The sequence below is a fragment of the Myotis nattereri genome, assembly GCF_964212035.1.
Source record: "Myotis nattereri genome assembly, chromosome: 8".
Taxonomy (NCBI): domain Eukaryota; kingdom Metazoa; phylum Chordata; class Mammalia; order Chiroptera; family Vespertilionidae; genus Myotis; species Myotis nattereri.
The window spans coordinates 64,429,365-64,443,796 of record NC_138083.1 but is presented as its reverse complement, the minus strand read 5'-3'; the positions used below and the strand labels follow the sequence as shown (position 1 = coordinate 64,443,796).

Below are 14,432 nucleotides of genomic sequence, written 5' to 3'. Positions count from 1 at the left end.
TGGGCTCAAATCACATTCTTTGTATCCCTCAGACACATCAGATATGTACCCACCTTACGGCATTCACTCTTCTATGTGTTTGTAGCACTCGTGACCAAAATATCCATATGATTGACCTCCAAGTCTTTGCTTAAATGTCACTGTCTCAGTGAGATCACCCTATTTACAATGGCAACCTGCTCACTTCCCCAGCACAACTTGACTATTTATTTTTCTCATAGCATTTATTACTTAGATTTACATCATTGTTTTGCTTATTACTATCTCCCTTTTTAGGAAGGTGAGCCCCACAAGTGTATGAATGGGTCCCACGTGACTAAAACAGTGCCTGGAACATAGAAGAAATTTAATAAATATTTTATCTACATTGTATGGTGTCCATGGACTTTTGGATGTAAGGAAAGTAACATTCTTTCAACTCCCTCTACCCTCAATTTTTTAGGCTCTCTATCTACTAGAGGGAAAGATTCTGAGTTTCTAGGAGAATGGTGAGATGCTTCCTGATTATATTAACCTGAAATTTATTTTATACAATCTATCAAAGAGAAAAGTTGCCCATGTTCCACACTATATTAATGATGCTTCCCAGGTATTCTTTCTACAGAATTTAATCAATTGACATTGTTCTATGAAGTTTAGGAACTTGAAATCATGATGGATTGAAAGAGGTTGAAGTCATCAAAGACAGTTAACCTATTTGGAAAAGATTGAACCTACAGGATGATTCTGAAACAACATATGCTTTACTAGCAAGTCCAGGATGGTGTTTACCTGGGAAATGCTTCATTAGCAACTTTTCATTCTCACTGCCACTGCTTGGTTCAGTACTCCACCCTTTGATTAAACTGTTAGTGCATCAGTGTTTTAAGTTGCCTTCCTCCTGTATCAGTCACTCATAGAATTTTCAATTAACAAATATATTTTAGCAGCCAAGCAACAGGGACATAAAAACATAATTTGTTCAGAACTTTTTACAAGAAAATAATTACATTGTGTTAGTTCTTTAAAGCTTGTGCCTGTGGCACAACACATAAGGCCCTCCCTTCAGAGCCTGGCCTCACCATGTTTTGGGACCTCCCTCATCTACCCAGATCTTTAGCCTTCCTGAATTCGCCAATTCTTCATGATCTGCCATTTGCTTTTATTCCTCTTTATGTGTGCTCCTTCTGGAATTCATCCTTTCCTTTACCTATGTAGCAAAGCCTACTCATCTCACCAGGCCTGCTCACTCAGGCAGGCATCAGTTGGTCAGCTTTCTTCCCACAACACAATGCAATAAAGTACTGGAAGTTATTACTTAATATAATTTTTTCTTGTAAAAAGTTCTAAACAAATTATATTTTTATGTCCCTGTTGCTTGGCTGCTAAAATATATTTGTTGATTGAAAATTCTATGAGTGTTGAAAGTATTAAATGCAAAGAACAGATCATCCTGAATTTGCCTGACCTAACTTACTGCTCAGGGATCCCTTCCTTTCTTCCCAGCCCTGAAACCATCCACTCCTCAGCCTAGAAGGGACCACCATCTGGGGCCATAGACACGTAGGTTAAGGATGGATTGAGGGGTGTCTCCTGTCACTCTGCTCCCCAGCTTTAGTTTCATAAATGTAGTAATAGGATTTCTTGTGGCTTGGTCTCCAAAGCCTTTTTACTTATCTTATGCATTGGCTTTAATTGGGTTCACAACGAATACCCTGCCCCATGCAGGTAGGCCCAAGTAGGACTCTGGAGGCTGTGTTTGCCATTGTAATGGAGAAGTTTCAGAACCAAAGACGACCTTGCTTTGCTTATTTTCAGATTCCCCCTTGGGGCCAGTGTCTGAGCAGGCTCTGGGCAGCTGGACAAGGAAGAGAGAGGGGCATAGCTCACACTCTTCCTAGCTTTTCTAAATCAAAGTTCTGCCATACGACCAGCCCAGCCTTGCTGTTGGTCTTTTTCTTTCCTATGGATTCTTGTGCTATTTGGGAAGCAGGATTTTCTATATGGGAGCCACTTTTTGGTATAAGGGGTAAGTTGCGGTTTTTCAGGAAGCCCTATTTGGTGTGTTTTCCCTCATTATCTCTTCTCAATCTATGTAAGGGGCTCTGGCCACCATCATCTCCTGTGATGCCAGAGCACTACCACCCAGCTCTTTGGCCAGGGCTGTAATGCCTCCTAGAAGAAGGGAACACTGGCATACTCTAGCATGGCCTGAGGTATGGGTGTGCAAGCTTGGTGTGGAGGTCAGGGGCATGTAGGGAGAACTCATTGTCCCTTGGAGCTTGGTAAGGATGGTCGGCTTAGGGCTTGGAAAGTGCCACTTCTGGCAGGTTTGGGATTTTTCAAGTAAATTTTTGTTATTTGGTCTTTTAAAAAAAAGATTGAACCATCACAGTGGGGGTTCCATCACAGAGGCTGTATAGAGAAAACAGAAAATAGGTCATGGGCTGGATCTTCAAGGAAGTGAGGTTTGTGTGACATAGATGAAGGTGGAAATCATACCTGAGGTGAAGAACAGGATGAAAGGTGATGCCAAGGAAGAGCTCAGGGTATGAGTATAAGGTGGTAAAAGAACCAACTTGGGTGTATCCAAGAGAGGCCATGTAGTATGGGAAATATGTAGTCTCAAGTCAAACAAACTTACGTTTTCTCCTTTTACTTTATGGTAATTATTCTTGACCCCTGCCATGGTGTAACCTGTTGAGGGTAGTAATGATGAATGTGAATCCTCCATTCTATTTGACATGATAGACTTTCCAAAAAGAGGTTTCTTACAGTAATTATACACTAGGTGAAACTGGAGGGTTTGGGGTTTCTTTTTTAGTTACTTTTTTTTAAACTTACTATGACAGTATTGAAAGAGGAAGCAAATCTGTATTGTCAGCTCAGGCCACAGCTAGAGTTTAGTCATTTCTTGACAGGTGAAACCATTTCTCAGAAAACATAACTGTTCAAGGGTGGGAGGTGACGGAATCTTCATCAGACATTTGTTTAATTTGTATCCAACTTATGTAGCACAGTTTTATTGGGTATTGCATTTCTTCATGACTCAGTGACAAGAATTAAGAGCAGATGGTGTCCCCATAAAAAAAGTATATGTACTTTTTTTTAATTTAAATTTTTTATTGTTGACACTATTGCAGATGTTCTTCATACCCGCCCCCCCCCCCCCTTGTCCACACACACCCTTGTTTACCTCCCCCCAGGGCCCACATCCTCTGCCCTTGGCTGTCACCATACTATTGTCTGTGTCCTTGGGCTGTGCATATATGCTCTTTAATTAATCCCCTCACCTTCCTTTATCCAGTTCCCTCACTCCTTCACCCTGTTCTCTTCTGACATTTGTCTAGATCTCTGTTTTAACAGTGTGTGATTCTGGTGTTTTTAATGAATTGGAGTGACACCTGGTGTAGATTATAAAGCTAGAGGGAAAATAACAGTAGATTCTAGTTCAGAGTCCTGAAGGCAGGGTGTCAAGCACTTAAAAATAGACTGCTGAAGGTCTTTCTTTGAGCTTTCCCCCTCCAAAGCTGTGGGAGTGTCTGGGATGGTGGCATGCAGCATAACCAAATTCCTAGCACCCTAGAGAGAACCTTCCGGTTTCTGTGGATTCTTGCTTCTGTTGGCCAAATTGTTTTTGTTGTTGTGCAATAGATATGATTAACCTTTGGGGTTTGTGTTCTTTCTGTGATTACAACATGAGGCAGTGCATTCCTTTGGTGTTATAGTTTAGTGAATCTTGAATTTTAGAGATTAAAAGTATGTATTCTCCTGATACGTGTTATCTAGGAGATATATGGACTTTATTTTTTATTAATTAGGTAGCTGACGTTTTTGCTATCTCACATAATATAACAGTTAAAGGGTGATTAAACTGTTAAAAAAAAGTGACTTAAAAAAAAAGTGCTTGCTGACATCATCTTTCCGAGAACACTAGTATAAGTGATTTACTATAACAAGATCTAAGTTTTTCCTGTTGGCAAATGACATGTAATATTTACAGAGATCTTGGGTGCAGTCCAGCAGAAACATCTCAGATAAATTGATGTGTGAAACTAAAACCATATAATATTTTCTTTCACATGGACATAATGTAAACAGTTTTTCTAGTTTAAAGTAGGAAAGAGAATATATATTTAGTATTAATTTCTTTGAGGAAAGCAGCTTATAATATATGCTATCCTCGATAGTTAAAGGTCAAATATGTATTCAGTTTATAATTCAGTTATCTGCTTCTGACAGTTGTATATTTAGATTTCTAAATTAATGTTAATTCTGTTCTTATGCATGTGCTTACTCTCCTTGTGTTATGCTTTTCTTCTTTTTCCATTCAAATGATACCAGGTAAAGTTTTGTACTCAACATATTTAAATTGGCATAAATTCTAAATCTATGTGATTGTTTTTACTTTTAAAAACTTTCTAGAAATGTACCTGAACTACTGTAATACTACCAAAATAATGATGCACCTTTAGTTATCTTTGAAAAAATTGGAATATTACAATTGTATTTCAATTATTTTTAGCATTTAATTAAATATAGTTTAGTGCTAAAAGTAACTTAAATATACAATAGTCCCCCGCTTCAGCACAGTTTTACTTGGAGGTTTTAGTTACCTAGGGTCCAAATATTAGTCTGAAAATATTAAATGGACAATTCCAGAAAAAAAACTATTCGTAAGTTTTAAATCGTGCGCCCTCCTGAGTAGCTTGATGCAATTCGATCTGTTCCATTCCACTTGGACAGAGCTCATCCCTTTGTCCAGTGACTCCACACTGAAGATGCTCTCCACCCTTTAGTCACCAGGTAGCCCTCAGAGAGACATCATATTCACATAACTTTTATTATAGTATATAGTTGTAATTGTTCTACTTTATTAGTAGTATTGTTAATTTCTTACTGTGCCTTATTTATTAGTTAAACTTTATCATAGGTATGTATAGGAAAAAAATATACATAAGGTTCAGTACTAGCTACAGTTTCAGGTATTCACTGGGGGGACTTGCAATGTATTTCCAACAGTTAAGTGGGATTACAGTAGCTGAATGCAGGCCCATTGAGGGATGAAGAAAATGATATAGGTACTATAGAAATCTAGTCTCATCAATTTGAGGCCAGTTTTTATTTTTTTATTTTTGTACGTAGGTCTATTAGGTCGTAAGCACCAGGAATCTAAATGATCCTTTTACTTAGGGGAAGGCAGGTGCTTTATTCCTGTTACTGTGTTTTATTTATACTTTGGTCGACTGGTTTTTTGTGTTGGTTATTTTTTTTGGTGTTGAGTAATATGAGTTCTTTATAAATTTTGGATATTAACCCTTTTCTTTGGTGAATATCTTTTCCCATTCAGTAGGTTGTCTTTTCATTTTATTAATGGTTTCATTTGCTGTGCAAAAAACATTTTTGTTTGATGTAATCCCATTTGTTTTTTCTTTTGTTTCCCTTGCTTGAAGAGATATATCAGAAAAAATATTCCTAAGAGAAATGTCTGATACTTTACTGCCTGTGTTTTCTTTTAGGAATTTTATGCTTTCGAGTCTTAACATCAAGCCTTTTTAAAAATATTTATTGTTGAGTGTATTAGAGATGTCCCCCACATTGCCTCTCTCCACCTGGCTTCTGTCCTACTCAAGGCCTTCACCACTCTATTGTCGGGGTCTACAGATAATGCATACCCTATATAATAAAAGCCTAATATGCTAAGTGTCTGGTTGGCTGGTCGGCCGGTTGGCCATTCAACCAATCAAACTTAATAGTCTCATGAATGCTAAGGCTGCTCAGTCTCTCACTGTGCTGTCCACTGACCACCAGGGGGCAGTTTACCAGTTGCTATGATGTGCACTGACCACCAGGGGGCAGACGCTCCAACCGGTAGGTTAGCTTGCTGCTGGAGTCCAGCCGATTGGGACTGAGCAAGACCTGCCAGACACGCCCTGGAGCCCTCCCACGGTCCCTCTCTGGCTGGCCAACCTCCTTCGTCCCTCCCCGGCCCTGACCGTGCACTGGTGGGGTCCCTTGACCTGGCCTGCACCCTCTGGCAATCAGGGACCCCTTGGGGGATGTTGGAGAGCTGGTTTTGGCTTTATCCCGCAGGTCAGGCTGAGAGACCCCAGTGGTGCACGAATTCGTGTACCGGGCCTCTAGTATATATATATGCGCCTAAGTGACTGGCTGACCGTTCAACCATATGACTGGTAGCTGTGATGCACACTGACCATCAGGAGGCAGACGCTCAATGCAGGAGCTGCCGAGCTGTGGTTACTTGGCACGTGTGGTACTTCGGTGACGCACCCGGAACCAGAGAGGAGGGAGCCCGATTCTGGGGTGTGTCACCCGAGAACCGCCCTCTCGCAATCCGGGACCCCTCAGGGGATGTTGGAGAGCTGGTTTCGGCCTGATCCCTGCAGGCCAGGCCGAGGGACCCCACTGGTACATGGGCCTCTAGTATGCATATAAGATCTTTGGTTAATCTCTTCCCACCCCCTCATTCCCCTTCCATCTGAGATTTGTTAGCCTGTTCCATGCTGCTGCCGCCGCCGCCTCCTCCTCCTCCTCCTCCTCCTCCTCCTCCTCCTCCTCCTCCTCCTCTTCCTCCTCTGTTACTCAGCCACAATCCCCACTGGTTTTTAAAGCTTGGGGACTTCTCTTCCTGGCTCTGGAACCCTGGGCTGTAGGTTTGGTGTGGGGCTGGGACCCCTTGCTTCTCACTGGGCCCTCCACAGCCTAGATCAGGGGTCCTCAAACTACGGCCCGCGGGCCACATGCAAATACAAATATTGTATTTGTTCCTGTTTTGTTTTTTTACTTCAAAATAAGATATGTGCAGTGTGCATAGGAATTTGTCCATAATTTTTTTTTAAACTACAGTCCAGCCCTCCAACGGTCTGAGGGACAGTGAACTGGACCCCTGTTTAAAAAGTTTGAGGACCCCTGGCCTAGATATCCCATCTGATTAAAAAAATGTCATCGTGGGTGTCAGACCAGCCTGTACCTCGCCTCCACCCCTCCTGCCAGTCTCGATGTATTTTTCTCTACTTCTCTAGTTGTAGGATTTCCATTCAACCAGATTTCAGGCAGTTCTGAATGATATTTGTTCTGTATTTTAGTTGTAATTTTGATGTAATTGTGGGAGGTGGCGAGTACTGGCATGTACCCATGCCGCCATCTTGGTTCTCCTTAACATTGTCTTTAATTTGTTTTTACTTTATCCTTAATATGGTATAAGAAGGTGGTCTGGTTTACTTTTTTTTGTCATATATCTGTCCAATTTTCCTAACACCATTTATTGAATAGATTGTCTTTTATCCTTTTGTATGTGCTTGTCTCCTTTGTCAAATATTAATTGACCATATAGGCATGGGTTTATTTCTGCATTCTCTGTTCTGTTTCATTGACCCATATGTCTGTTTTCATGCTAGTACCATGTTGTTTTGATTACTATAGCCTTGGTATTACAGTTTGATATTGGTAGCATGATATCTCCAACTTCATTTTCCTTCTTTAAGGTTGATGTGGCTATTAGAGGTCTTTTGTGGTTCCACATAAATTTTAGGATTATTTATTCTAGTTCTGTGAAATACATCACTGGTATTTTGATAGGAATTGCATTGAATCTATAGATTGTTTTGGGTAGTATGGACATTTTAATAATGTTAGTTCTTCCAATCCATGAACACGGTATATGCTTTCATTTATTTGTATCTTCTCCAGTTTCTTTCTTTAGTATCTTATAATTTTTTGAATATAGTTCTTTACCTTCTTGGTTAAATTTATTCATAGGTTGTTTTTTGATGCATTTGTAAATGGAATTTTGCTTAGTTGCCTTTTCTGATAGTTCATTATTGATGTACAAAAATGCAACCAATTTCTGAGTATTTTATACCTTGCTCCTTTACTGAATTTACTTATCATTTATAGTAGGTTTTTTTGGTGGAATTTTTAGGGTTCTCTTTCTCTTTCACTTTATAAACTAGAGGCCCAATGCAGGAAAATTAATGCACTGGAGGGGGTGTCCCTCAGCCCGGCCTGCCCCCTCTCACAGTCTGAGAGCCCTCAGGGGTGGGAGGCGACGCCCCCATCACACCTCTGCTGCTGCCACTGCCGGTAGTGCAAGCCTTGGCCGGCCCTGGTTACCTGAGCCTCGGGTGGCCCTGAGCGGCTGGGCAGCTGACACCTGAGGCTTGCCTATGCCTCAGGCTGGCCCTGGGGGGCTGAGGACGGGTCCTGCCGCACCGCGCACCTGCCACCCCCCCAGCGGGACTGAGGGGACTGGGCGTCGCCATCTTGTGGCTATGGGCGCCACCATCTTTGTGACAGCCTGATGGTCTATTTGCATATTCCGTCTTTATTAGATAGGATACCTAGAAATTAAAATTAAAAATGGAAATGACAAGTTTGAAATAACAGTTATGGCTTATTCTATTTTTCAGATGATCACAGTCGTGTTAAACTGCAAAATGCTGAAAATGATTATATTAATGCCAGCTTAGTGGACATAGAAGAGGCACAAAGGAGTTACATCTTAACACAGGCAAGTGGTGTGAGGTTGAGCAAATAACTGACTGCAGTTTCTGTGATTGTCGACTTTAAAACATAGATAAAAGTATGTTTGACTTCTTTTGGAAGTGAAATGCTATTTCAGTTTCTTCTGTTGCTATGTTATGTAATGAGTTATAGAAATTATGATGTTTTACAACTTTGTATATTTAAGATAAAAGTAAAATTAATTTTAATATATATTCTGTGAAGGAAACATTTTTTTTTAAAATATATTTTGATTTTTCACAGAGAAGAAGGGAGAGAGATAGAGAGTCAGAAACATTGATGAGAGAGAAACATCGATCAGCCGCCTCCTGCACGTCTCCCAGTGGGGATGTGCCCGCAACCCAGGTACATGCCCTTGACCGGAATCGAACCTGGGACCTTTCAGTCCGCAGGCCGACGCTCTATCCACTGAGCCAAACCGGTTTCAGCGAAAACATTTTTAATGAAATTGCTCAAGTCAGTTCTTTTCAGGCAAATTATCTTCCTTGCTTTATACTTGATACAAAGCCTTTGTTAATCTCTTATTAACTTTTTCCATTTCTCTTCATATAATCTGTGTGATATCCAGGGACCCTTTGAAAGCTCTTTGCTCCTCCCCTCTCTGGCATATATGTTTTGAGAGTATGCACACGCCCGAGATTGTGTCCTGCCCTTGGGCCTTTGTTCAGGGCAGAGGACTGACTAGGAGACCAGAGAGCCTGGCGGTTCCCTTTGGCATTTTTGTCTGATTGCTTCTTGGCACATTGGCCACACCTATATTTCAGTACTACTTTTCTCCCATTCTGAGGTAATAGAAATTATTTTGGTTTATCTATACCAGGTAACCTTTATTTATTAAAAATAGACTTAATTAATAGTGATGTCATTTCCTCTAGTTAGTGATTTTTAAATATTCCAAAGATAAGTTGTATATTTATAATATTAAGATTTTTAAAAACTCAATTTGGATCAAGATAATATAAAAAGATGTTAAAATGAATGTAACTGTAAGCTATTAGATTATTTCTAATTCATAGGAACTGAAATTAATTACTTTATTTTGCTTGAAGTAAAACAGTTCCTGTTAATCAAAAAGAAAAGGAGAAACAATCTGTGAAAAAACTGGTAAAGACCATCAACTCACAGTTCAAAGAAAAAGATAAGTAGGTAATGTACATATGAAAAGATCCTCAATATTTCTAGTAAATAGGGAATACAAATTTAAACTAGCAATCAGCTACCAGTTTTCACTTGGCAGAACAGCAGAGACTTAAAAGTTTATAATACTCAGTTGTCAAACATGTACATCAACATATATGCCTGGATGTTTGTTGCAATTTAATTTTGATAGCATAGGACCAGAAATAATAGAATTAAAATAATCTATAAGGGTCTGGCCAAATAAATTATACATATACCATTAGTCAGTCTCTGGAAATTATGAATGGAGACTTTTATTTGCCATTTTTCTGCCTTTCTGTAATATTTGAAGTTTTTCTCGTGAGCATTAATGACATTTTTCGGTAAACTTAGAGTTAAAAAATTTACTTTCTATTTGGAAAAACTGTAATGTTAAAAAATAGAAAACAATAATTATCCTAAATCATTTAAAAATATTTTTTAAATTTTCATGTATTACAGTTAACGTACATTAGTTTCAGGTGTACAACATAGAGATTGGATATTTACATAACTTACAAAGTGATCACCCTGATAAGTCTAGTGTCCATCTTTCACCATACATAATTATTAAAAATTACTGACTGCTGTATTTTATATCCTGTGATTGTTTTTATAACTGGAATTTGTACCTCTTTTTTTTTTAGATGTTTAAAGGAAACCTCTTTTTATTTCCTTCTAGGATAATTTTCAGGCCGGAATTAAAGAGTTTCAATTTGAAGAAAAAAGTCTTTTGTTTTTCTTTTACACCCAGCAACCTACAGGGTTCCTTCTTCGAATTTTGTACCTCTTAATCTCTTCTTCTTTTCCACCTATCCCCCAAACCTCCTGGCCATCTGACAACCATCAAAATGTTCTCTGTATCTATGGAGTTTGTTTCTGTTTTGGTTTTTAGATTTCACATGTAAGTGAAATCATCTGGCATTTGTCTTTCTATGTCTTATTTAATTTAGCATAATACCCCTTAGGTCCATCCATGTTGTTGCATATGGCAAGATTTTATTCTTTTTTTTTTTTATAGCTGAGTAATATTCCATTGTATATAGTATCGCATCTTCTTTGTTCATTCATTTGTCTATGAACACTTAGATTGTGTCCATATCTTGGCTATTGTAAATAATGCTGCAGTGAACACAGGAATGCATATATGTTTATGACAGAATTAAATAACCTTCAGATAAATAACCGAAAGTGGAATTGCTGGGCCTTTCTTTGTCTCTTGTTAATAGTTTTAAAGTCTTAATTTGAAATGGGTATTTTTTATTTATTTGTTTATTTTCAATCCTCACCTGAGTATATTTTTTGCATTGATATTTTTAGAGAGAGTGGAAGGGAGGTGGGGAGAGAGAGAAATATGAAAGAGACATCAATTGGTTGCCTCCCACCTGTACTGGTACCAGGGCCGGGGATCAACCCATAACCTAGCCATGTGCCCTGACTGGGAATCGAATCTTTTCTAACCACCTGAGCCACACCAACCAGGGATGATTGGGTGGTGGTGTTTTTGTGCTTCCTTACATTCCAAGTCACTTCTCTTCTCCTTTGTAAGTTCTATGAAGACTGAGACTGATCTTGCCCATGTACCTAGTACATTGGAAAGAGAACATACTCAGAAAATATTTCAAAGGATAGAGGAAACTAAAGATGCTAAATGTTTATTATAACCTCAGTTGTTATGACTGTATTGTTGCTTTTTTATCATCTTTTCCTCTGAGTTTTATGAATTTAAAAAACATATATGTATCAGCCCATTGGTGTAAATCTTCATTTTACAGAAGAAAGTTGGTAGTATTGCTGGTAAGAGGGAAAGCTCAGAGATAAACCTTTATCACCTTTTAAAACTACTAACAGAATGTGGTATGTGTGTGTGTAGGTGCACACTAGGAGTGACTTCATTGGTTGGTTGATTCATCCATTTTTTTAGTTTAAAGAAAAGGTATTATTTTTTTCTGGGGATTTACCCATTGCTCTTTTTACCATTTTCAGTGTTCATGTTTTTTTGTTTTTTTGTTTTTAAGAATTAGATCAAGCAGTAGATAATATATATTGAGTGAGAACAGTATCCTCCAACATTAGGGATTCTTGGGATTCTCATTAGAATTCTAGTATTTTAATAACTTAGAAGCTTAGAGTTTATGAATTCAAATAATAGTTAAGAGCATCTGCTACATACCAAGGACTATAACTGCCGTACAGATGCTTTCAGTCTGGTACTAGTTGGGTCACCTTGTTTTCCTTGTGGAGCTGAAGCTCCAGGCTGACTTGACCCTCACTCACCACTCTACCACCTGTCGTCTGAGGTTAATGTATGCTGAGTTACTTTAGGTACATTGAAATCTCATTTTTTTTTTTACCTTCACTTATTTAAAATTAGTCATAATTTGGGCACGATCTTTGATCTCTTATTTGTCCTTTTTTTTGCCCTATGCTACACAATGTGAAGATAATTGGAAGTACGTAATATGATTTTTTTTTCCCCTCATGGCATTATTGTAGTATGTTACCCCTTTTAATTCTATTGAGGTCACACAAGCTATAGTTTTGTAGATGAACAATTATAGTGGTTTAGGTACTTTGAAATTTCTGCTTTTTCTGGCATTCTTTTTGTAATTAACTTGGGTTGGTTGGTCATTAGTTGCACAAACTCCCTCTTTTAAAGAAATGTTTTTATTGATTTCAGAGAGGAAGGGAGAGGAGAGAGAGATAGAAACATCAGTGATGAGAGAGATTTATTGATTGGCTGCCTCCTGCACGCCCCCCACTGGGGTTCGAGCCCGCAACCTGGGCATGTGCCCTTGACTGGAATCGAACCTGAGACCCTTCCGTCCAACACTCTATCCATTGAGCCAAACCGGCTAGGGCTCCTTTAATATTTTTTCAGGGGACCGTGGAAGGGGGGAAGGAAAAGAGTGGGAGGGAAGGAGGGAGGGAGGGAGGGAGGGAGGGAGAAAAACAGACAGACAGACATGATGTGAGAGAGACACGTCGATTGGTTGCCTCCCGCATATGCCCAGACTGACCAGGGCTCGGGATTGATCCTACAACCCAGGTATGTGCTGTTGACTAGGAACTGAACCTGTTACCCTTCAGTGTTCAAGATGACACTCTGACCATTGAGCCACACCAGCCAGACCCAGACCCAGATATATTTTTAAATTCAAGTGGATTTAAAGTTGTCATTTACCAATTATGATCCAATACATTGTTCTCAACAGAAGCATACTATAAGGAGTTTTCCTCAAGCCTTACTCCATCACCTTTCTCTTAATCTACTTTTTCTTCCCTGTTCTTACAGGGTCCACTTCCTAATACAGGTTGTCATTTCTGGCTCATGGTTTGGCAGCAAAAGACGAAAGCAGTTGTGATGTTAAACCGAGTTGTAGAGAAAGAATCGGTGAGTAATAATTAATATTTACAGCTTAGTGTCCTGCTTGTGATCATTAACTTATAAATATTTTCATATTTCTTTTGTGATATTCATTCATAACTTTTGGGCCTTAATTGCTAAAAGGTGGTGTTTCTTATCCAAAGAACTAAAGTATGCTTTTCCTTTCTTACCTTAAATATTTAAGTAACAATTGCAGACTACTACCCTCAAAGATATAAATATAATGGAACAAATACTAACTAGGAGTAGACATAAAACTTTTGAACACCTAGGCTTTAGTAGAATCTTTACAATTTATTATCATAAAAAATCTTGGAAGTTTTAGAAAAGATTAAAGTGATGAGACTTTTAAAATCTTTATAGATTATTATTGGCTGTTCAGTCATGAGATAGTAAGTGGGAAATTTTTGAAATTTGAATTACAATCTAAACACAATGCTAATTACTGCTATAACGTAGGTTAAGTCTTTTAACTGCAGCTTTAGGTTGATTTTCTGTCAACTCAGCACATTGGAAAGTATTATCATTAAGGTGTCTTTCAGCCTTAAGATCTTGAACTATTCTACTTCAGATTCCTGATTCTTATTGTTTTCTAAATTTATAGTTGCTGGTTTTCTATGGTGGTGAAAATTTTTCCAATTTATCTCTGAAGTGGCATTGACATACCAGAATGTCCAACAATCAGTTACAGTGATTTTTCATTGTTTCCAATATGATTTAAAAATTAAGTCATGATGGCATTGTCAGTTTGAACAGCTTGAGCAGCATTGCAAACTAGATGCTTTATTAGTTTTAGCCCTCATAATAGGAGGGCTATTTGATGTTTATTTTAATCTGATGTTTAAACTTTGGTGTATTATTACTGTATAAATAAGATAAGATTGCCACCAAAAATTGGAGATCATATTTATGGTGGTTGGATCTAGACACTTAAGAGGATTCATGTTTAATTATTTGGGGGATGATTACTTCATAGGTGGTGATGTGTTATTTATCAAGAGGTCTATAATGTCTGATTATCTTTCTTTTTATGATGTTAGCAGCCATTGTTGTTCAATCCTTAGTTCCTTCGTTTAGGGGGTTACAAAATAGTGATACTACAATTTTATCATTCCTTTTTGAGTGTATGTTGAAATACTTACATTAAAAAATTTTTTTTCATTCCAGTTACTTGACCACTTTTATAGAGAAAAAGCAGTTGATTCCCTAGTGTCCTCAACAGGTGACCAGTTAGGGTTCTTTTAGTCTTAGGGAGGGGCATATCAATTATTATGAACTCATGGATTAAAAAATATTTTATTCATTTCATTTTACTTGAAAAGATTCCTGCTACCTCTTCAAGTTGGGCCCTGCGTCCTTTTAA

At 38.4% G+C, this 14,432-nt stretch overlaps 1 protein-coding gene across 6 annotated transcripts in view; it reads left to right on the top strand.

Annotated features, from left to right (window-relative positions):
- PTPN2 (protein tyrosine phosphatase non-receptor type 2) overlaps positions 1-14,432 on the top strand; it is a 66,463-nt gene that overhangs the window by 25,694 nt on the left and 26,337 nt on the right. For 3 of the 6 annotated variants that reach the window (XM_081096889.1, XM_081096888.1, XM_081096890.1), the window contains exons 3-4: positions 8,409-8,509; positions 12,977-13,075. In XM_081096889.1, coding sequence (XP_080953015.1) covers positions 8,409-8,509; positions 12,977-13,075 — 200 coding nt within the window. Of the gene's footprint in view, positions 1-276; positions 404-8,408; positions 8,510-11,320; positions 12,135-12,976; positions 13,076-14,432 lie in introns of those variants that run through there. The other 3 variants (XM_081096891.1, XM_081096893.1, XM_081096892.1) reach the window with 3 other exon arrangements.